This window comes from Parastagonospora nodorum, assembly GCF_000146915.1.
Source record: "Parastagonospora nodorum SN15 chromosome Unknown scaffold_7, whole genome shotgun sequence".
NCBI classification, from domain to species: domain Eukaryota; kingdom Fungi; phylum Ascomycota; class Dothideomycetes; order Pleosporales; family Phaeosphaeriaceae; genus Parastagonospora; species Parastagonospora nodorum.
The window spans coordinates 167,335-188,770 of record NW_001884555.1 but is presented as its reverse complement, the minus strand read 5'-3'; the positions used below and the strand labels follow the sequence as shown (position 1 = coordinate 188,770).

At 52.0% G+C, this 21,436-nt stretch overlaps 11 protein-coding genes across 11 annotated transcripts; 5 read left to right on the top strand and 6 right to left on the bottom strand.

Moving 5' to 3' along the window:
- Positions 1-235: 235 nt before the first annotated feature.
- On the top strand, positions 236-1,312 carry SNOG_04865 (hypothetical protein; the record flags this gene model as incomplete). Its single annotated transcript, XM_001795226.1, has 1 exon — positions 236-1,312. The coding sequence occupies one exon, from the start codon at positions 236-238 to the stop codon at positions 1,310-1,312; it is 1,077 nt and encodes a 358-aa protein (XP_001795278.1).
- Positions 1,313-2,767: 1,455 nt separating this feature from the next.
- On the top strand, positions 2,768-3,703 carry SNOG_04864 (hypothetical protein; the record flags this gene model as incomplete). Its single annotated transcript, XM_001795225.1, has 2 exons — positions 2,768-2,838; positions 3,010-3,703. The coding sequence occupies 2 exons, from the start codon at positions 2,768-2,770 to the stop codon at positions 3,701-3,703; spliced, it is 765 nt and encodes a 254-aa protein (XP_001795277.1).
- Positions 3,704-4,037: 334 nt separating this feature from the next.
- Positions 4,038-6,996, bottom strand: SNOG_04863 (hypothetical protein; the record flags this gene model as incomplete). The annotated part of the gene is made up of 4 exons (XM_001795224.1): positions 4,038-5,425; positions 5,606-5,807; positions 5,838-5,999; positions 6,292-6,996. 4 exons carry the CDS (start codon positions 6,994-6,996, stop codon positions 4,038-4,040), a joined length of 2,457 nt encoding a protein of 818 aa, XP_001795276.1.
- A 970-nt stretch (positions 6,997-7,966) lies between these two features.
- SNOG_04862 (hypothetical protein) lies at positions 7,967-8,195 on the bottom strand (the record flags this gene model as incomplete). Its single annotated transcript, XM_001795223.1, has 2 exons — positions 7,967-8,043; positions 8,150-8,195. 2 exons carry the CDS (start codon positions 8,193-8,195, stop codon positions 7,967-7,969), a joined length of 123 nt encoding a protein of 40 aa, XP_001795275.1.
- Positions 8,196-8,504: 309 nt separating this feature from the next.
- SNOG_04861 (hypothetical protein) lies at positions 8,505-9,684 on the top strand. Its single transcript, XM_001795222.1, has one exon. It carries the CDS (start codon positions 8,615-8,617, stop codon positions 9,575-9,577), a length of 963 nt encoding a protein of 320 aa, XP_001795274.1. The 5' UTR covers positions 8,505-8,614; the 3' UTR covers positions 9,578-9,684.
- Positions 9,685-9,752: 68 nt separating this feature from the next.
- SNOG_04860 (hypothetical protein) lies at positions 9,753-10,253 on the bottom strand (the record flags this gene model as incomplete). Its single annotated transcript, XM_001795221.1, has 3 exons — positions 9,753-9,816; positions 9,904-10,131; positions 10,189-10,253. 3 exons carry the CDS (start codon positions 10,251-10,253, stop codon positions 9,753-9,755), a joined length of 357 nt encoding a protein of 118 aa, XP_001795273.1.
- Positions 10,254-12,488: 2,235 nt separating this feature from the next.
- On the bottom strand, positions 12,489-14,552 carry SNOG_04859 (hypothetical protein; the record flags this gene model as incomplete). Its single annotated transcript, XM_001795220.1, has 1 exon — positions 12,489-14,552. One exon carries the CDS (start codon positions 14,550-14,552, stop codon positions 12,489-12,491), a length of 2,064 nt encoding a protein of 687 aa, XP_001795272.1.
- A 529-nt stretch (positions 14,553-15,081) lies between these two features.
- SNOG_04858 (hypothetical protein) lies at positions 15,082-16,528 on the top strand (the record flags this gene model as incomplete). Its single annotated transcript, XM_001795219.1, has 3 exons — positions 15,082-15,186; positions 15,264-15,976; positions 16,023-16,528. 3 exons carry the CDS (start codon positions 15,082-15,084, stop codon positions 16,231-16,233), a joined length of 1,029 nt encoding a protein of 342 aa, XP_001795271.1. The 3' UTR covers positions 16,234-16,528.
- A 209-nt stretch (positions 16,529-16,737) lies between these two features.
- SNOG_04857 (hypothetical protein) lies at positions 16,738-17,486 on the bottom strand (the record flags this gene model as incomplete). Its single annotated transcript, XM_001795218.1, has 2 exons — positions 16,738-17,198; positions 17,429-17,486. 2 exons carry the CDS (start codon positions 17,484-17,486, stop codon positions 16,738-16,740), a joined length of 519 nt encoding a protein of 172 aa, XP_001795270.1.
- A 366-nt stretch (positions 17,487-17,852) lies between these two features.
- On the top strand, positions 17,853-18,147 carry SNOG_04856 (hypothetical protein; the record flags this gene model as incomplete). Its single annotated transcript, XM_001795217.1, has 2 exons — positions 17,853-18,050; positions 18,127-18,147. The coding sequence occupies 2 exons, from the start codon at positions 17,853-17,855 to the stop codon at positions 18,145-18,147; spliced, it is 219 nt and encodes a 72-aa protein (XP_001795269.1).
- A 301-nt stretch (positions 18,148-18,448) lies between these two features.
- SNOG_04855 (hypothetical protein) lies at positions 18,449-20,877 on the bottom strand (the record flags this gene model as incomplete). Its single annotated transcript, XM_001795216.1, has 1 exon — positions 18,449-20,877. One exon carries the CDS (start codon positions 20,875-20,877, stop codon positions 18,979-18,981), a length of 1,899 nt encoding a protein of 632 aa, XP_001795268.1. The 3' UTR covers positions 18,449-18,978.
- Between the last annotated feature and the right edge of the window lie 559 nt (positions 20,878-21,436).

Sequence of the window (21,436 nt, the reverse complement as noted above, 5' to 3'; positions counted from 1 at the left end):
TTTCAGGATTCTTTGATGACGTTACATGTTGCGTCTACGGTTGAGTCCCGTGAGGGGGAGATATAGGATACAGGGTAGGGTAATTGCCATGTGAAACTCTTGAGTCTTAAGCACGGAGCGAGGTCCTCTTACCTTTCTCCATTCCGTGCTCATTTTCTCATTTTCTCAACTTCTCAACTTTTTGTTACAAAAGTCATATCCTGCGAGAGCCTGAGTCCCGCGACGTCCTAAAAATATGCCTTTTACACTTACACTTAAGCCAAAGAAAGCCAAAGGTGGACAGGTCTACTACCCACTTCAACTGAACCTCGTTTCCAAGCCCTCGCCCGGTCCCAATGAAATCCTGATTCAGCTTGAAGCTGCAGCTTTGAACCACAGAGACTTCTTCCTCCGCCAGAATCTCTACCCTGGCCTCTCCTTCAAGTCTCCTATGCTTTCGGATGGGTGCGGCACTGTTGTCGAACTTGGAAGAGGCTGTAATGCGGCGTCTAGCGAACTTCTCGGCAAAAAGGTGATCCTGACTCCCTTCCGGGGATGGGATTCTAATTCAGAAGGCCCAGAAGACTATTCGAACTTCAGCACGATTGGTGGTGTTGAGCCTCATTTCGACCTTGGGATGGCGCAGAACTACATCTCGGTACACGAGTCCGAGGTTGAGGTATTGCCGGAGCACTTGAGCAGCATCGAGGGAGCTGCTATACCATGTTGTGGTATCACGGCCTGGCGTGCTTTGGTGACCAAGTCCGGCAATGCCAAACCTGGCCGCAATATTCTTGTAACCGGTATTGGGGGTGGCGTAGCTATACAAACGCTGCTTTTTGGTGTTGCCATGGGCTGCAACATGTACGTCAGCTCCAGCTCTGACGAAAAGCTTGCCAAGGCGCGCCAACTTGGTGCTATTGGGACAGTCAATTACAAAACCGACTCTGATAGCTGGGACAAGACTCTGGGATCGTTGCTGCCTCCGGAACGACCGTATTTAGATGCCGTCATCGATGGAGCAGGTGGAAATATTGTCACCAAAGCTCTGACTGTTCTCAAGCCTGGGGGTGTAATCGTATGCTATGGCATGACGATCGGGCCAGTAATGGATTGGCCTATGCAGGCAGCGCTGAAGAATGTCGATTTGCGGGGCACTATGGTCGGATCAAGAGCGGAATTCCGAGACATGGTGAAATTCATCAAGGTGCACAGAATCAAACCCATCATTAGCAGAAGCGTCAAGGGCTTAGATTGCGTGGATGCTATTGATGGATTGTTCGAAGATATTCGCGCGGGAAAGCAGTTTGGAAAGTTGATTCTTGAAATCTAGTCGAGTTCTTGGGAAAGTTGAGAAATCCTTTTGGTGGGGGAGGCGGTGTTAACGGCTTTCAACAACCGAGAGTGCCTGCCTATTTAGATGACACCTACATGACAACATGCGGGAAGCTCACCATTGATTGCGCAGAGCAGCAAGCCGAGAAGAAATTATTTATTGATGGTGTACTATTGATCGTTGACTTCAGCGTAGACCTAGGATGACGCGAAGCGCATTCTAGGCAGAGGATTACGTCTGCTGTGGTGGCCGTGCTTCGCATGCATGACAAACGCGCAACAGAACGAAGCTCTTGGACATTCTATGCTTGCGAGGCTACCGATATGCCGGATAACGCTAACCTGTGAACTGCTAATCTTGCGAGGTGATATACTTTTCGCCCGGCTGCTTCAAATGAAAGCTCGACCAATGCGACAGGCTCCAGCTTCTAAGATTGTCGCTGGCCTTTTACCTCCGGACTAACCACACGCAAGTGCTTCACGAGCGACCCCAGGAGCTTTGTCTAGCGCTACGCTTAGGTCCTGTCGGTGCAACTGCTCGTGTAACGTCGGGTTGGCTCAGTTGTGTAGGTTGAAAGAGCAGTCGTGTTCATACGCGTATGTCTTGTTGCACTGCCCAGCGGAATAGCTCTTGTCTCATGCATGGCTACTCTCCAGACCCGCCCCTTCCTTCTCCTACCCTCCTTGGCGCCCATTCTCTCCCGATCGGGAGGGCCAGAATGTCAGAACCAATCAGTGCAGACTCCGCGCGGCTGCCCTGCTTCTTGGCACTCGTTTTCTCCTATTCGGGCCTAGCAACTACCCAAACAAAAGCGGATCTCATCGATGCACATGCAACTCTCAAACAACTTATTGTGACATACACTTTCCTTTGCCAGTTTTGCATCTTATTCAAAGGAGAGGTAGAGAAGAGCTTTCACTGCTGACAAGCTGTTCCAAAAACCCACTGTCTTCTTTCACTCACCTACTAGCGCCCTCGCCTCTCTTTCAGTTCGTCACTTGGCAACCGACGCCCTCGACTCTCCTTTTACTTAGGCACTCGCCAATTTTCGTTGCACGAGCATTTTCTGGGCGAAGCTATTCAACCACCGAAAATACTCATAACAAGGACACGATGGCTGGCAGCGATGTGCCTAGTGAGTTCTATCGCTTTCCCAAAGATGAGGATGACATGATTCGCTGACGTTCTTCCAGTCCTGGGTAGCCTCTACGTCTATGCACCAAACAAAGGTGCGCCCATCTTCTTCACAGTTGCTTTTGCTATGTCTGCGGCTTTCCACTCCTGGCAGTGCTAGTAAGTTCGCACTTCATACCCTGTACTTGTCAAACCTGAAATATCTGACGCATCTCCGCTAGCCGCTACAAAGCTTGGAAGTTGATATGGTTGCAGCCTGCCTGCGCGGCCCTCTTTACTCTCGGCTACGCTATCCGTGAGTATGGAGCATACAACTACATGTACAACCGCGCGGACAAGGCTCCTTTGGCTCTGTTCATCGTGAGCCAAATTTGCATCTACCTAGGCCCGTAAGTATCACGCGTACCTTACCCTTGTTCAATCCTGCGAATTGTATTCATGACCATTGGCTAACTTTAGCTTGTTCACTGCATTAGCCCACTTCTGGAACTCTCGAACTACCATATTCTCGGAAGGGTATTTCACTACGTCCCCTATGCCGCACCCTTCAGTCCTAGTAGAGTCACGGCCTTTTTCGGTGGGCTTATGGCCATAGTTGAGGGTTTGAGCGGCTCTGGAGTTTCATTGACGGCCAATGCGAAAGCCAAGGAGTCGACTAAGAAGATGGGACATACTCTCCTCCTTGTTGCCCTCGCACTCCAGGTCTGCGTCATCTTCATATTCGTCTATCTCTCCGTCGTCTTTCATCGACGATGCATCAAGGCTCGAGTTCCCGCGCAAAGCAAAGCTGTGAGATCGACCCTGATGACACTCTACCTGAGCATGGCGCTGATATTCGTACGCTGCGTCTTCCGCCTCGTCGAGATGGCAACAAGCTCGACGAGTGTGGATATTACAAGCATGGAGCGTTTGATGAAGTTGAGTCCTGTCCTTCGGAACGAGGCGTACTTTTACGCCTTCGAGGCGAGCCTGATGCTCATCAACTCTGTTCTCTGGAACGTGCGACACCCTGGACCATATCTGCCTGGAGACACTCACATCTACCTGGCACAAGACGGAACGGAGGTTGAGGGAGGAGGAGACGGAAGTGAGGACCGACCACTCCTGCTCAACATGGCCAACACTTTGATGTTCGGTTTACTCTACCGAGATGATAAAGACAACATGCATTCTCAAGCCCAGGAGCTTCAGGAGGTACCGGATAGCAACGGCAATACTCGGTTTGGACTTCGCCATGGTGGGCGCGCTACCTAGTTGAAAAGGCCACGCTTGACTCAGATAAAAGCTATGGACCTTTTGTTATGGCTTCACCAGTCCGCGCTTCTTCCCGTAATTCACATCGCTTGTTTCTTCCCGTTCTTCACCTTTTTGTAATATATATAGCCACATGTAATTTATACAAGGATTCAACGTTCAGAAATTGATCAATCCATTGCAATTTACTCCCCAGCAGCCTATCTTCCATGTACCCACCTATTCTACACGTCTATACTCTTTGCTTCCTAATCCAACCTTTCAGCAAACAGCTCGTCTTACCCTGTGCATGAGAATGTCTGACTGCATAACCATGCTCCCCGACAGCGCTACTTCAATTATGGGGTTGACGAAGCCACTCACGAACGGCAAGGCGATCTACTCGGTGCGGCAGCGATCGAGGTAGTTCCTCGACGACATGGATAACGGTCGGAACCAAGGCTGGGGAAAGCCCGGACAGCGCCCATGCAGAGACGGCCTGGCAAGCAGCACGGGCGTCCTGCTCCGGAAGCTCTCCCAGCACCTTGCAACTCGGCAGACGGGGATCGGCTAAGCAAACCACGGCCACTAACTGGGTTCTTCCCGCCGCTATCCTGGCCACTACGACTGCATCTCTCAGCTGACTGCAGCGCACCAGGACGCGCTCGATCTGTTCAAGCTGGATCATCTGCCCGCCCAGCTTCAGTCGGTTGCTCATTCGACCAACAGGTGAGACGCTGCCATCAGGGTTGTTCTTGGCCAACATGCCCGTGCGAAAGTACGGACCCCTGGTCGCAGAGTTGTTGCGCAAGGGCGCCCACGCAGGTGGGCTGACGTTTGCACGGCCAAGTACCCCGCTTCCGCCCTCAATCACGACCTCGCCAACACCACCCAGCGGAGCCAAGTCGTTTGTGTTATCGGGGTTGGTGACCCAAGCAAGGCAGCCTACAGGCTTGCCCATGCTGTCTGCATACCGCGGGTTGGGGACGACTTCGCCGACCGTCATCAACATGGACGCTTCGCCCAATGCCCATCCTCTAAACAATCGCACTTCACCGGCCCACGTATCGCCTAATCTGTCGTCGGGGAAGGCTTCGCCGCCTACAGAGGCCAGGAAGCGCAAGCCCGGAACGTCGCTTGGCGACATGGTGCGGATTACGCTTGGGGGCAACACGGCTCCGTTGGCCCTGGCCGACGTGATGAAGGCTGGTAGATTGACCTCATCAACACAGGGCATGCAGATACAGCCACCAGCGATAAGGCTTCCGAGAATCTCAAGCAAGCTTTGACTCGACACGAATGAACTGGACTGGACAATGCGACAATCCGGTTGCCAGTCGAATCGATCCACGTGCCATGTTAACGCTGAGACCAAGTGGCCGTGACTGAGCATCACCGGTGTCTGGCGCACTCCTGAGTCTTCGCTTGTGAAAAAGATATACGCCAAGTCTTGCGCCGTGCTCTTCATTGCCTCCGTTTGCGTCGTCGCGGTATGCCCGTCTGGCAGGGGCTCCGAATCCTTTTCGACAACTGCCCTTAGCACGAAATCTGGGCCAACAACAAACACATTTGGCCTGAGGCTTGGGACGTGCGCGTAGCTGGCAGACGACGTGACTAGTAGCTCTGCTCCCACACTGGATAGCAGAACTTCATCGTACTTCTCAATCGGAACACATATGCCACCCGCTTTCAACAACCCCAGTAAGGCCACAATCGCTGAAAGTGACTTCTCAAACAAGAAGCCTACCGGTTTGCCGGGTATTACCGCTCTTCTCCGAAGCTGGTCAGCAATTTGATTCGACATGGAGTGCAAAGCCACATGAGTTGCACTGCCATCGGCAGCTTCCACCGCTGGGCTTTCAGATTGGGCCCATGTGTCGAAAGTATCAATTAGGCTCATTTCTGCAACCGCCGGCAGCGTACGATTCCAGTCTGATATATCGACTCGAGCATGCGCATCTAAAAGCGGCAAGTCGGCCAGCCTGGTTTGCAGTGGAACTTCGGTCAGTAAACGCAGTGTATGTTCAAACTGGTTCAGAATCCGATCGAGATGTCCATCACTGATGACGGCCGAGTCAGTCCGTGCCCAGACCGTGATACCATCTTCCATGATGCTGAAGATGAGCTGTAGCGGATAATACCCTTGCATCCATACCATACGCAACTTGACGTGGTTGCCATTGGCCGTGTCTCCAGGTTCCTTGCCCGAGAATACTGCAGGGCGGATGTTGATGAGTGTCTGGAAGCCTGCTGCTGCCCTTGCAGGCTCGCTCAAAGCACTGATATTGACTAGGCCGTACTGAACTTCAATACCATGCTGCTGAAGTTGACGCAACGCTGCCGCTCGATCTTTGATAAGATTGTCTACCGTCATCGTCTGACGCCGCAAGTTCACCTGGACTGGGACTTCGGTGACTGTAGGCCCTAGAGTGTTCTCAATTCCATTCAGAGTCATGGAACGGCCAGACAATACTAAGCCATACGCAAGACTTTCGCTGTTGGTGTAAATGGCCATTGTTAACGCCCAGGCTGCCTCGATGAACAAGGGCATATGTAGAAGAAGCTAGAGCTCCGGGCCCCGTCATACGTTGCAAAGACATATGACGCACTGTTTTCTCGCTAACACATGGTTTGGCGGACTGCGAAGACCTAGGTTCGGGGAAGATGGCCGGAGCGGCCTTGAAACGCGGCATCCAGAAAGCTCTGGCTGCATCCTCTTCTATCTCAAGGCAGTATCTAGCAAATTCCTTGAACGGGGGCCGCTTTATGGGCGGTTCACCGGCGTAGACCACGGACAAATCTAGCTGGATAAGCTTGTCGATTGACCAATAGTCCATTACAGAATGGTGCAGCGTAAGGACTGCATGATGTCCGACGTAGGCAGATCGAAATAGGAGCCCGCCTGTATCGAAGTTATGGTGTGGTGCGTCGTCATCTTCGCGCAGGTATACTTCGATGTTGTCGAATCCAGTGTTGCGGTTTGTCACATGTTCTTCATCTGTGACGACATTGACATCGCCCAGGCCGGCACAGTTGACGATCCGGGTGCGCAGAATTTCGTTATGTGCCACCACCTGGCGCAACGCATCGCAGAACGGGTCGGGGTCGACGGGGCGGGCCGGCGAAAGCACGAAATGGAACATCTCGTTTCGACTCTTAGCTATCATGGAAGATTGGAGAGGCGTGCAGCTGTAGATATCTTGGATTCTGTTCTTGGGTATTCTACACGCCTCTGCAATCGCTGAGAGTGCTACTTCGTCGACGTCAGCTAGCGACATGATTGTGCTGGGTCGGGATGTCGCAGGCATCTTCATCTTGTCAGGACTTTGATAGCACTTTGTTAGTGTAAGTGAAGAGATGTAGGGTTCGTTCAAAACACACTGGTGGTTTTGTATACAAGAAGAAGATATAGGTCCAGTGTCACCATCGTAGCCACTCTAGTACACCTGTCAGCCTTCCCCAGTCAAAGTCACGGTTCGCGGGCAACGCAGGGCAACCTTACGCCACTTTTCTTCCTATCTTACCCCATAGCTAAGGCCTACCAGTGCTGACCTGCCTAGTCAACTTGCCTGGTTGGCGGGGGCGGCTTAGCAGACGTAGAGTGATGGGATTTGACACGCTCTCTGATAAAGTCGCATCATAGTTCCAACCGCAGCACCGCAGGATCCCCAGAAGAATGTGCATTAATCGTATCCTCTGCATGATGCATCGATGTCTCTTTTGGAACAATGCATATGAGAAACTACATCCTTGCTCGGACATAACCGGCTAATAAAGGCGTACGTCCAAGTACGGCGTATGCTTACATGCATTGCTTCTATGCAGGGCGCAAGTACTATCGATTGCACAGTGCATCATCTCGAAAATTCGGGCTTTATTGCTGTAGCCTGTCCGTCATTTTGAACGTAATATTGCACCATTGATATCAAAGCCGAATTGGTGTAATAGGAATAGGATGTTTGACAGTCCTGTTGCTTTTGTACCTGACATAGAGGATTTGGCTCGAAGAATCCTAGACTATGGATTGTATAGGAACGAAGGGCTCATCTCTTCTTTATGCTTCCTTCTCTTCCGCAGGAGAGGAACGCAATGCAAGGCTTTAGCCTTATACTTCTTCATCCATTCGAGTCTCATTTGATGTGTCAACGCCCTTGCCGCAGGCATCCCACTTGGCTGTCGGAACTCCTGTGACTAGCGACCTTTGAGCTTGATGGCTGGGTTGTTTGCCTTGACGCAAGACTTCCGCATTTCTTGGGGTACCTGAGTTTAATAGAAATTCGGGTTCTACTGCTCTCTGGGGTCACGATTGATGTTGTTCCTACTGTTGTTATCGTTGGTGTTGTTGGCGTTGTTGCGGGCGTCTGAATAAATGCATATTATCCGTGAGCCTCATTCAAGGTTGTGAAAACTGCACCCTCTGCCCTTAACCAGCATACTAGCGACTCCAAAGGCCATTGCATCGTTTACTGCGTATTATATCCATACGAGCGATCATGGTGTGAGGAAGGGACATGATGTTGTTACCTACGTCGAGGTGTGTGGCGATTACATAATTAGGCGCTAGCCATTTTTCGGCGACCGAATGATGGAAGCTTCGAGCAGAAGCGCGAAGCTTCACGAGTCTTCTTGACAAACCTCGAATTATCACCAAGCAGCTTGAAGTGTCCACACAGTTCTAATAGACCAAGCTTTGCTTACTGCATCTGGATTATCGATCAAAAGATTGTAAACCGATTGCTGCCTGCATTGCTCGGCACGATGGCTATAAAAGTAAAGGTTGCAGCACCTTCAAGGAATACAATCCAATTCAGAGATTCAAGACAACAAATATCTGCTATATTGAATATACCAAAGCCTCCACTCCTTGACACTTGAGCTAAGCACCTGGACGATACACCATCTGAAGTGCGACCAAGCAGCGAGACATCCGAGATGGCATTTGTCCTCACCCCACGCTTCGCACCAGCCTATCAGGCACAGCAATGCAACCCCTTCGGTTTCTGCGCCCCAGTATCGCGGTATCCGCACAACTACCGAGTCGCTCGTCCTCGCATGGAGCGCCTGCAGAACTCAACCTTCAACCATTTCTTTAGTCAGGTCGATGAGTTACTCGGCGAGATTCAACGCGAATCACAACACCAGGAAAAGATCGAGATTATGGAGGCTCAACGCGAGGCTCAACGTCAAGCACACCGCTCGAGACAGCAACGTAAGCGCGCTCTACGCGCTCATTTTGCCGTCAACCGGACTGAGCAGGGGTGGCAAATCGATGGCGAGATCCTGGGCTTCGACCAAGACAACATCAACATTGAGGTGACTGATGACTACACCTTGAAAATTTCTGGAAACACCCAGGGACAGGTCGAAAGCAGCCTGGAATCAAGGCCACAACAATCCCCATCGAGTGCTGCGCCAGCTTTCGACGAACTTTCCATCGAAAAGAATCATGAAGAAAATACGGAAGTCATTGAGTCCGGAATCAAAAGCTCCATGAAAACGCCGACAGCTAACACTGGAGCCGCTACACCGGATAGCGACACCCAGTCACATCGATCTTACCAGGCTACTGTTGAGGACGACTTCGAAGACCTCGGTGCCGAAACCTCTTCTTTGGTCTCCACACCAAGATCTTTATCACCTTCTGAGAGCACAGAACCTCAGGCCAAGGAGAACGCTATTGGCGACACCGCTGTTGCTACACAGCGACAACCCGAGGCACCGGTCCAGCAGATAGATCCTTGCCGGGAGGAACGTGTCCATGGGTCCTTTGAGCGCACATTCCGCTTTCCAGAGCGTATCGAAGTGGCTAATATTAGCGCTATATTCAAAGATGGGATACTGAAGATCTCGGTTCCCAGAGCTCAGGTTCATAGCAGGAGAATTGCTATTTTGTAAAGCATCGATGGCCGCAAACTCTGTTATTCCAAGTGCATACACTGGGCGGGATTGCTCCTTGAATTCTATACTTGGACACTATTAATGAATGAATTTGTTCCTCTGTAGCTTTATGTCCCATGATTTCTTTACATTGCCCCATCGCCAAATAGTGTGACAACGTGCGTGTCTTTAATCAGACCAGATAGGGGATCATGAATTTCTCAAGCGCTGCAGGTAGGAAGTTCATGGCAACAAGCCTTATTACAAGTACATATGTGTCTGTTCCTCCACCTGACATGCTCCGGCACTAAACCTCTGGCTTTGGTCCGTCTTCTCACACTAACCAAGCAACAACCCCAATCGCTACGGCAGCAACACCGCCAGCCTGTCCGGTGTTCATGGTAGCAGCTGCACCCTTCGAGCTCGTTGCGTTCGTTTGAGAACTCACGGGTTGTCCCCCAGCGATGACAGTCCTTCGGCTGGCGGTCAAGGTAAGCGAGATAGACAAATCCGTTGATGAGGAAACAACCAACAGGGCGGTTGAAGACGAGCCAGGCACGGAAGAGGTGGTACTAGGTCATCGCATTAGTTCTATGAATGAGTAGTGGTTCGCGGTTGGAAGTGCGTACGAAGTGACTTCCACAGCGGCTGCGTGAGACGCAAGAGCAGCGAGTAAGAAGACTGCGCAATGCATGATGACGAAATGTATATAGAGGAGGATTTGATACAGCGATGGATGCTTGCGACTTTGATGATGTTGCCTTCGAGCCGAAAAGTGAAGGTCGTCTTGCGCGATTGTTGAAGTCGGAGTGGAATGCTGAAACCTTCTTAACGTCACCACATCTTATGTATGTACGCTACCTCGAGCCCTAGCTCTTGATTGGGGTAGTTCTTGCAAATTGTGTTGCAGCAAAGCCTTCCCGCGTGGCGAATGTGATATCGATACGGGTGCAAATACGGTGATGAGCTCTTGTGGTTCACCGGAAGCAGTCCAAACTGGCGTGGTAACCCCGCTCCAAGTCGCACGATAGACTGTTCGTATAGCTAGTCAATATTACCCATGACACTACTCATTCTCGTTGTAGTAATGACTGGGCACACAGTCATTATGCTTCAGCAGGAACAAGACTCTAATAACGATTTAAACACCCCGCGAAACTTGAGACAAGTGCAGAGAACATGGGGAGATTCGGTGATCTGCATTTTATGCAGTTTGCGTAGCATAATGCCCGGTGTTGGGATGTGCATTCCATTGTGTAAGGGCCAAGCTACGGAAGGCACGCGGTACAGTGGTTAGTGCAACACAGCAACATATCTCTTGGCCCAGTGAAGCAATTCTTTCCAGCGGCTGTGACTAGAAACAGATCACACTAGCCGATGGTACGAGTTCAGCATGTATAGCCTACAACGGTATGCTTTCGTGAAGTAGGTACATAAAGAGTCAAGAAACAGGCTAAAGTTTAAGACAGGGCTCGGTTGAAGGCTCTCTTTTAAGCTTGCTAGACCTGGAAGTCCTGAAGACACTTGTGACTAAGAGACATGGTTGGAGTTACAGGAGCCAGATAAGCAGACGAAAAGTTCGCGAATTACGGATAATAATTCGCGAATCAATGAAACAGAAACATAACCTCGAAATGTTTCGTAAATATGACTGGATCTTCTTGAGTGGGATTTGATGCTACAGGATCGACTTAACCAACAAGTACCAAAATTGAAAACCCTTCATGGAACATTATGCGTAGTCCGTGAACATTTCTGGCTGATGTCTGAATCAAATAACGCTGACACATTCAGTACTACGAACGAGATCTTGGTGCTAGGAGATTCAGTCGCCGAAAGCGCGAGTGTGATAACTGTCTTGTTTAAACTAGGATAGTGACTGTATTGTCTGCCTCTAAGAGCAAAATATCTCCATACTTCCAATATTCCTGGGTCGTCGGGATCTTTGCAAAAGAATTAGAGACACTTCATCATCGTGGTCAACCCGTCGAATAGCACAGAAACTGCAAGTGAGGGCGTTTCTCTGTTGCTTGAACGTCAATGGCAAGTATTACATGCTTCCAAGCACTCATCACATCCCGATGTATGAAAAGCAGCTTTGCGCAATGCCGTGATGTACTGATGACCCCAGCCAACATTGTCCGTATATTAAATAGCTGCTACACAGTGTTTGCACACGATGCTGATAACTGTATATCTTCCACCATAATGTTCTTGCCCTGTAAATCTCCAGCACCACGCAACTGAAACTGAATCACACAGACTCCATGCGCATTTACTTCTGCAACCAGTTAAAGTGATCATGCACGGTCTGGGAACACTATCCCCGATACTATCAGAGTTCAGTGGTTCTTTTTCCGACTCTGAAGACACTCAACCTACACAACTCAATTGCAACAATAGTGTTGCAAACACTGACGTTACTGAACATCCTGACAGCTTTGAGACGCCTCTTCACCCCACTTCCGCAAGAAGAAGTGATTGGTTGCTTCGAGTGCCATGATTTACACTTCAGAATCATTTATGCATGGAGTACTACTCACACAGTCTCGTTGAGCTTGCACAATGCAGCACTCGAGCACTTTTGCAACCACTCCGACGCTTTATCCATAGAAATCGAGTTCCGGGAATTGGCCAAGTTTATGGGGCGAGCTGACAGATAGGTAAATGAACATATGTATGAGCAGGAGTTTTTGGCTCGCTCCAGGGGTATGTTGTTTGAGTTTGATGCTGTGCAAGCCGATGCCCACCATGCTATCGATCATTACGATACTCGGGCTGCTGCAGTTGGTGCATACACCGGGGATGCCAAACCACCCCGGATCTCCAAGCAATCAATCACAATCGTCCAAACAGCGATTATGCTAGAGTCCCTTGACTTGCTGGCATTTCTGAACATAGATCCGAAGATAGATTATCTAAAATATGACTAGTACACGAAGTCAAAGACGTCGCCCTTATCCCCCACCATCCTGCTCAACCTCTTCGTGCCCACAATCCTCTCCAACTCCATCCTCTCCCACTTACTGAACATGACCCTTATACTAGCCTCTGCTCTACTCGTTTCGCCCCTCTCTACACTCTTACCCACCATACTAACCAGCTCTTCATAGAAGATTGGATTCTCCGGAACTCCGTAGAAGACAACGCGTTTCACGCCGCGGATATTGAAGCGATGAAAATGGTGTGCGCGGCCACTATATAAGAGCAGTGAGTGCTTGCCATTCATGAAATGCGAACGGGCTTTTCTGACGTCGGTCATGTCTGTATACTCGCTGATCAAAGCATATGAAATGTTGACATCGACGAGAGAGTTGCGGAGCCGTGTGAAGTCAAGATAACTTGGTACAAACATCAGGATTCCTGGTCCACCCTCCGCCGGCTTGGGGGTACGTAGAATTGAAGGCAATATCGTGCTGCTGAAATACTTGAAGCGGGCATCTGGGTCGGTAAGGTGAGATGGTGACTCAAAGCGCCAAAAAGTCTGTTTGATGCCTTTGATACCGTGTGAGAGAGACTCGATGACACCAGCGGAGTAATCTGGGGTGTACTTCAGTCGACCAAAGAAGTTGCGCATGTGTTTGTTCCATAGAGTATTGATCTTTGGTGTCAGGAATGCAGACATGACAATGGTTTGTCGAACATGCTTGGCGTTGTCGTCGAGGTACCACGGCCGGACGCGGGAAAAGTCACAACCGTGAGATTCTTTGGGCTGGAGGTTGAGGTGCTCAAAGACGAACTCGGCGTGCTCCCAGTTCTGCATGAGGTTTGCGTCGGCTTGTTCCATGATGACCATCTCGATGGATGACAAGAAGTCGTAGTCGCCACTTCGCTTTTTGGGGTCACCCGTTTCGATGGCGCGGCGGAGACCAAGGGGAGAGGCGAAGATGATATCCGAATTGTAGAAGGTGGAGTAAAACTTGAGCGTTTTGCGTGTCAACTTCACGCCGACACGGAACTCATTCTCATCGTTGCCTTCGAAGAGCTCGCGGAAATCTGCGGGCTTATCGTCGGAGAATGCCTGGTCGGGTCTGTGAAACTGGTCAAGGAAGCGCTTCTTGTTTTCTTGTTGCTCAAAAGTGAAGAGTCTGGTGATGGAGTCTACAACGCGGACGCAGGCTTGCTTGGTCTCGAGTAAAAAAAGAACCTTTGGCCGCGTGAAACCCTGATCGCGATACTCTACATCATCGCCGTCATTTGCGGCAGCGAGCTTTGCGTTGTTCTTCAAGACTCGGTCGCGGCCTATGAGGATGTGGTTGAGCGCGTGCAAGCAGGTGATGTCGCGCATTCGCGCAGCATTGTGTACGGTCCTTGCTGCAAACAAAACGTCTTGATATCCGAAGATGGAAGGCATGATGACCTGTTCGTGACCGTCGTTGAATTGACCGACTACTTTCTGCGCGTTCTCGGCGAGTCGTGCCTTCAGCTGCACGTCCCGTGTGCTCCTGAGCTTCCGCGTGTCGAAGGCTGTGTTATCTGCGCAGGGCACTTGGAGCAGTGCCCTCCCTCCAGCAGCATGCAGCTTCTTGGCCGACCATTGATTTTCCGATATTCTCCGCAACCGCATCGCTAGATCGTTCTCGTCTGGATTCGCAAAATGGACCTCAAAGCTCTCAAAGCCGTCCTGCGTTTCCTCGACTGCATCTCTTATTTGTACTCCGTCGTCGCTTGCAGCATCCTCCTGTGGATCCTCGTCCAAGGCGTCGCCGTCAAACACGGCGTCAGGCTCGTCTTCTGTCAGATTGGACATGTTTCTGTTTATCTTTTGCTGTGGCTCTTCGGCAACTTGAAGGTCCTCCCCAGCCAGCTTGCGCTTCTTGCGCCGGTGTGTCTCTTGATGCTCATTCTGCTTCGCGACAGTGGAAAGGGACTGCAGCAGGGCAGCGTAGGCATTTGAGGTGGGTTGCGCATCCTCTTCGTCGTCGTCATTGTCGGATACAGAGTCGTCTGAGTCTTCGGACTGACTTTCTCCAGGCTCGGGCGCGTGTTGCATGTCGGAAGCTCTGCGTCGCATCAGCACCGCGTCTCTTGGTGTCGCAATTCGGCTCCGTACTCACGCATCTTCCACCTCGTCTCTCATCCTTGGCGCAGCAAATCCGCCTCTCGCGCCGCCACGTGGTCCACCTCTTCCTCTTCCTCTTCCCTTCCCTCCTCCTCTCGCTCCGCCCCGTCCTCGTGCACGGAAACCGCCTCGTCCCCTCATTGGCGCCATTGTTTTTTTCCCCCTTCTTTTGTGTCTGTTCGTTCACAGCTACACTTTCTTCTTCCAGAGGCTAGACCCAATCCTTCGCATGTAAGCTGGTGGAATTACTGGTCGAGTCGCGATGCTGATGGTGCACGTAAAAGTCGCGGTCCCCACCAGAAAATAAATCTTGGTGGCCCGTGCTAGCGAACCGCACCTGCCCAGATTTCGCGAACAATATCATCGCCCTACCCCACCAACGACTGCATCACGACAGCCCCCCGTCGCCTCACGATCCGACTCGGAATCCCGCAATCGCTCGAATAGCCGCCGCTTCACCATGTCCGAGCGAGACTCGTTTCTCCACCTGGCGCGCCCGCTTGGCCCAGCCCCCGTCGGTGCTCAACCCTCGACAGCCCCGCTGAACGTCGCCATACAACCCCAGGTACGTCGCGTATGCGAGAGCAACAGTGGGAATGGGAATGGGAATGGGAATTGGAATTGCGCTGACAACGTGACCAGGCCGTCTTCTCAATACTTGACCACTCACTCCGCCGCCCCGCCGACCAAGAACGTGTCATTGGCACTCTCCTCGGCACCCGCAGCGAAGATGGCACTGAAATCGAGATCCGCAACTGCTACGCCGTCCCCCACACGGAAACCGCCGAGCAGGTCGAGGTCGACATGGACTACCAGAAGCAGATGCTCGCCCTCCACCTGCGGGCAAATCCTAGGGAGGTGCTGGTCGGCTGGTATGCGACGAGCAGCGACTTGAACACCTTTTCCGCCCTCATCCAGAACTTCTACAGCCAACAGGGCGATGGGACCTGGCCCCACCCCGCTGTACATCTTACCGTTTCCACAGTGCCTGGCCAGGACATTGAGTCGCGGACATACATCTCGGCGCCAATTGGCGTGACTGCTGAGCGTGCGGCCGACTCGTGCTTGTTCATCCCAGTACCCCACGAGATCAAGTATGGCGAGGCCGAGAAGTCCGGACTGGAGCTTATTTCATCGGCAAAGGATCGCGAGGACAGGTCACAGGAGATCATGACTGACCTCGACTCGTTGGAGCGCGCTGTCCAGCACGTTCTGGACATGTTGGAGCGCGTCTCCAACTATGTCAACAACGTGCTCGACGAGGAGGCAGAGCCATCGTCGGCGCTCGGACAGTTCTTGATGAACGCCCTTAGCCTGGCACCCAAGGTCGACCCGGCTGACATTGAGCGTGACTTGTATGTTGGATTCCCGACACGACTGACCACTTACTGACGATTACAGCAACAACCACATCCAAGACGTCCTCGTTGTTTCCTACCTCGCCAACACCATCCGCACACAGATCGACCTCTCCAACCGTCTCGCAACCGCTGCTCTTACCATGGGCGGCACTGATGCTCTTGCTGGTGACGGACAAAAAGACGGAGGTGACAGGAAACAGGGCGGTGACCGGAGGAACAAGGGTAGGCAGCAGAGGACGCAAGAGGCATGAGCGTCGCCCGAATAAAGTTGCATGTTTCTCAAGTCCGGGGTCCGCGTCGAGAACGAGAACGAGACGCAGCGCAAATGCGATCAAAGACGCCGCGTCCGGGGAAGGGCAGCGTTGTAGTGAGTGATTCGGCAAGAAGTGGGGCGCTGAAAAAAGGGCCATGATCATGAGGTATGATTTACTCATGAGCCTGGCGTTACCGGACATCTGTGAGGCCCTGTATTACCATAGCAGGCCCAATATTGCATGCATTAGACCCAGCTTCAAGAGGAGCAGGAATTCAAATATTTCCAAACTTGACTTGACGCTATCCTGTTCTTGAGGTTGAAAGGGTCGAGCCCAGTAATTAACGTCGGGAGAACTGCTGTAATACGCTCCCGAGTTCTCAAACGCCGATGCATGCTAACCCATAATAACGCCCAGTAATGCTTATACCTCAAGATCAAAAATCCGAGCATGCGTTAGACCAGACACGCTCCTGTGCTCGAATCACTGGCCCGTCACAGTTCATGCACTCATGACCGTGCTCGCATCGTCTCCTCCACCAGCATCCTTCTTCTTCTTTCGTTTCTTCTTCTCCCCACCATCGGCCTCATCGACTTTCTTCTTCTTCGAGGCCTTCTCTGCAGCCCCGCCCTTGCCCTCCTCGCCACCATCTTCCTTGTCTCCCTTGCCCAAAACAGCCCCCTCATCCGTGTCGAACGCCTTCCTCTTCCTCTTGAGCTCCTTGTCCGTCTCGAGCATGTCGCTCACCCTGCCCAACTTGACCGTATCGCGCCTCAGCATGAACTTGAAGTCGTCGAGCTTGATTTTCGCGCGCCTAGCATGATGGGCGACAGATGCGGCTTCGTGGCATGTCTCGATGATGTAGTCGGTGATAATTTCGTCGAGGACGCGCACGGTTTCGGGGAGCGGGTAGTCGTTGTCGCCAAAGGCGAGGAGGAAGGCTTCTACTTGGGTGGGTGTTACTACTGAGCTGGGAGGGATGCGGGGCTGGATGCGATCTTTCCGCTTAGACATTGTGGTCTGCAGTGATAGGGGAGGTCGAAGTCGCGAGGGGAATGTAAAGAGAGGGGGGGTGGGATAGTTTGGGCTGGTGTGCGATATGTACATGTTGAGGGGTGCTGATAGGCAGGCGTAGACAATACAAACGGGCGTATGAAGTGCTCGCAGTGAAGATACACATCAGCTCACTTACAGTCTTGTGTGGGAAACTGCTGGCCCTTTTGGCGCAGTCGCATGCGCACCTCTGTCATCTTGCGAGCTGCTCTGGTGCTCTCACTCGCGCCTCGATCTGTCACGTCGTATGTATTTTCTTATCAGGATCGGCTTCGGTGGTCTGTAGAGGCTTTAGTGCTCCTCAACTTGGTAGGCACAAGGTGAATGATGCGGTTGCTGTCAAAGGGAATCAAAGTCGCGACGCACGGCGCGCACATGCAATGACGATCTCCCATGCGCACAGACAGAAACATTCCCCACCGGACCGCATCGCGACTACGAACATCTGGCCCGAAAACATTCTCCAGGCTCCCATATTCACTTCACGTACTTCACGCACCTGTCGCCTCCAAGGCTCAGAGCCATCGAATCTCTCCACACTCCCTCCGGTACACGACGCGACCATGACAGCCCTCTTCAACTTCCACTCCCTCCTCCTCGTCATCCTCCTCACAATCTGCACCTCGACCTACGCACATTACGTCTTTCCCGGGATAATGGACAGAAATAAGGCAAATCCGTTCGTCAGTCCAGTCTGGAAGGCTGCGCGTGTGGGCGAGCGCCTGAGCCCGTATGTCGCCGTGGCGTGTGTTGTTATGGCTGTAAGTACATGTCCATTGTGGACGAGGGACAACGGGAATGGTGTCTTGAGGCTGTATACTAACGTGCTATGGGCAGGGCCTCGAACTCTGGGGATGAATACCGAACCGGCGTGGTATGGAGTTAACGATGGTTCGCAACCGCACCGCTTGGAAGAACGCTGGAGGCGAGGAACAGAGCGAACATCAAGCATTAGGCGAGGCGTTATGGAGTCTGTATTCAGAGTGACAAATGGCAGCTTGAAAGCCTTGCCGTACAACGAAGAAACGATGTTATCCTCACCATTGGCGTCGGCCCTTCGATGCTAGCCGTGGTGCACTTTGTATATTCGAGAGTCGTTTGGAGGATAGTTGTCACAAGCACTTGTACCGTCCATACACATCAACTCATCTTGCACAAGTTTATTCGAAATGGGACATCTTTCATCGTAACATTAAAGGTATATACAACTCAAGACTAACTCTGCATCGCCAACACCCAGTTGCCAGTCTTCCCATAACCGCCCAAACCACCAAGTGTAAGAAAAGTGCATTAGTACAATACAAAAGTGTACCAGCACCTAATTCCCAACCCAGTCTAAGTTATCCCCCAAGATTCCGTACAAGTAGATGATGATACACAGACGTTTCCAGCGCCTTGACTTTCGTTGAGGCGCACCGTAACGTAAGAGATGAGATTTCTGCAGCGTTTTGTGGTTGGATAGAGATAAATAAGAAAGTGCCAGCAGTGGGTTGAACCAGAACTACCCAAGTCCATTGCTGGTACCGTGTATGCCCTCGGGTCGTGTCGAGGAAACTGAAGAGAAGAAAAGAGAGAGCGCGCGGAATCTATGACACAAGAAGGATGAAGACGCACACACGGAACAAACATATCCATAACGGTCTCAGCAAAACGATACAATGACAGCCCGAATGAACTGGCCCTCAAAGTCTAGTGCTTGCGACTTGCCTCGCCTTTTTCGAAACAACCGTGAAGGCCTTGTCGAGATTTTGCACGCTCATGAGCATGTTCAACGTCACTACCGTCCTCGACAACAACGTCATCGTTCATGAGGATGTCAGGCTGACTGCGGGCGTCATCCACGTCTTCGTCGTCATCGTCGTCGTGGTCACTAACCAGACCAGGGTTTGACTCAGCTGTGTGCGGACTGAGATCTACCGGTGAGTCGAGCAGGTCGTGGCCATTTTCGGAACTGATGGGAGACGGGAAAGACAGTGGAAGGCGTGCCTGACTTTGCGCACTACTCTTCTTGCTGCCTGGTCGTGCGGATGGTACCTTGCTACCGGATGTAGAGGGGGCACCGTTCGCAGGCAGACGAGCGAATTGAGGCGGTTGAGTTGCTGTCGGTGTCGGTAGAGCAGTGGAGTCGGCGAAGTCGTCATCTGATGTTTCTAGAGCGTCGAGGTCAACCTTTGCTCGTGCAGTCTCAACTAGTGATTTGAAATCACCAGTGAAGCCAGAGTTCAGTAGCTGAGCTTGCAGATAAGACGGCACGTTGGAGTTCTTGAAGGTCTCGGGGGACACCTTCGAGTCGTCACGTGGTGTTGCGGTGGGGTCGCGATGCACGTCCTTTGCCTGCGCAGCGGGAACTGCTGACGTTGCCAACGGGTGAACAATGCCGGGAGTTGTTGCAACTGGGAAGGCGACTGCAGGTGTGGCTGCTGGTGTGCTCGCCGGTTCAGTCGCTGTTACTGGATTGCCAGTTTCGTTGACGTCGACTAGAACACCACAAGCAATGGCTGCCTGGTCGTGGCTCTTGAAAATTTGGCCGTGCTTGATGCGACAGTGGTTGAGGAAGCCCTGCGTGTTTGAGAAGTTGCTGTGTTGGCAGGATGCGCAGTAGAGGCGGACCCATTGTCCGTCGGTGGATCGCTTGTGCAGCAGAGGATCAATTTTTGGCGCAGGTGCTGGAGTTTCACCAAGGGCCGGAATCTTCAACATTCCAGTCGAAGTCCGTGACGTGCGGCCTCTGTTCGCAGAACCGTAGTCCCCGAAGCTGCCGCGCGTCGTCCTGCCCTCACCGGCGCCAAAGTAACCATGAGCCTGCTGTGCAAGAGCACGCTCCGAAACGGGATCAAATTTGGCGTCTGATATCAGCCACTTTGAGTAGTGACGGGTGTAGGGCCCGTCGGTGACTCCCCATGGCGCCGCGTACTGAGGTGTCGTGAAGCCAGAAGGAGGCTGCAAAGACGCACCAACTCCCAGGCTGAGCTGCTCGGAAAGCGCCTCAGTGCCAGGATACGGAATCAGCGAACACCGCCTCAGCTGCTCAAGAGCGACTTGGCATTTGGCAAGCTCCTGTTCGATCAAACGGAGCTCGTTGTGCTTGAGCAGAATCTCCATGTCGATTTGTGCCTCGATGGCTTGTTGCGCGGGAGAAAGTCCAGTGTTCATAGTGATGGTAGGTGTGTTGACAGACTCAGATTTGGCAGCTGAGATTTGTACCTTGGCAGCTTTGCTCTTGCTTGGGTCTTCTTTCCTGGACGGCTTGGATCGCGAGTCCACCGCTTCCGCAGCAGAGAACTTGGGCGCGACTTGTGCAGTCGCAAACTTTACAGACTCTGAAACTACTCCATCCATCGAGTTGGCACCTCCATTCGCAACCACTGCTGGCTTCGACTCGCCTTGCGCTCCCTTCCACTTCTTCACTACATGGGCTTGCTGCACCGATGCCGGTTCAGGACTGTCAGTCCTTTTCCGCTTGATCTTGTTCATGAAATTTGGCATTTCGACGACGGGCATGGGCCTCGACTTGTGCAATGTTGATTTTTCCATGATCTTGTCGCCAGGCGACTCGGTGCTCCATGGAAGGCGGAACATGGACTGCATTGTGAGAGAAGTGGAAGTTGTTGCCTAGAAAAGGCAGCAGTCATCTATCGTGGCGAGTGTCGCGGGCATCAAAGTCCGGGGAGCTAGAAGGCTGCAGAATGACGTCGCAACAGTGGCGGCAGCGGCAGACAGGGCGCGCAAATGGAAAATGAAGCGAAGACGCGAAAAAATTACAAGCAGTTGGGTATATTAAGTGTACACGAGGGAGTGGAAGAAGGGGAACAACAAGCAGTTAAGCCGTTGTGGTGGTGACGTGGTGGTGGGTAGGCAGCTGCAAGGTGTTGCGAAGATCTGCCGAGCACAGTGGACGCAGGGAGAACAGCTGCACCAGGGCGAAGAGCCGGTGAATAAAGGGGAGCCTGCAAGAAACGTGCGTGTTGCAGCTGTGCAGAGCTACAAACGGCCGTTCAATGGGTGTTGTGGGCGAAGAAGGGGGGAAGAGGGTGGATAGGCGGATGGTGGTGATGTGTTGTGAAGACGAGGACGTCGGGAGCTTGAGGTTGGGGGGCTCCTTCTTCCTGGAGTTCCACGGCGTGCAGGCCGCTAAGACGGGGCTAGG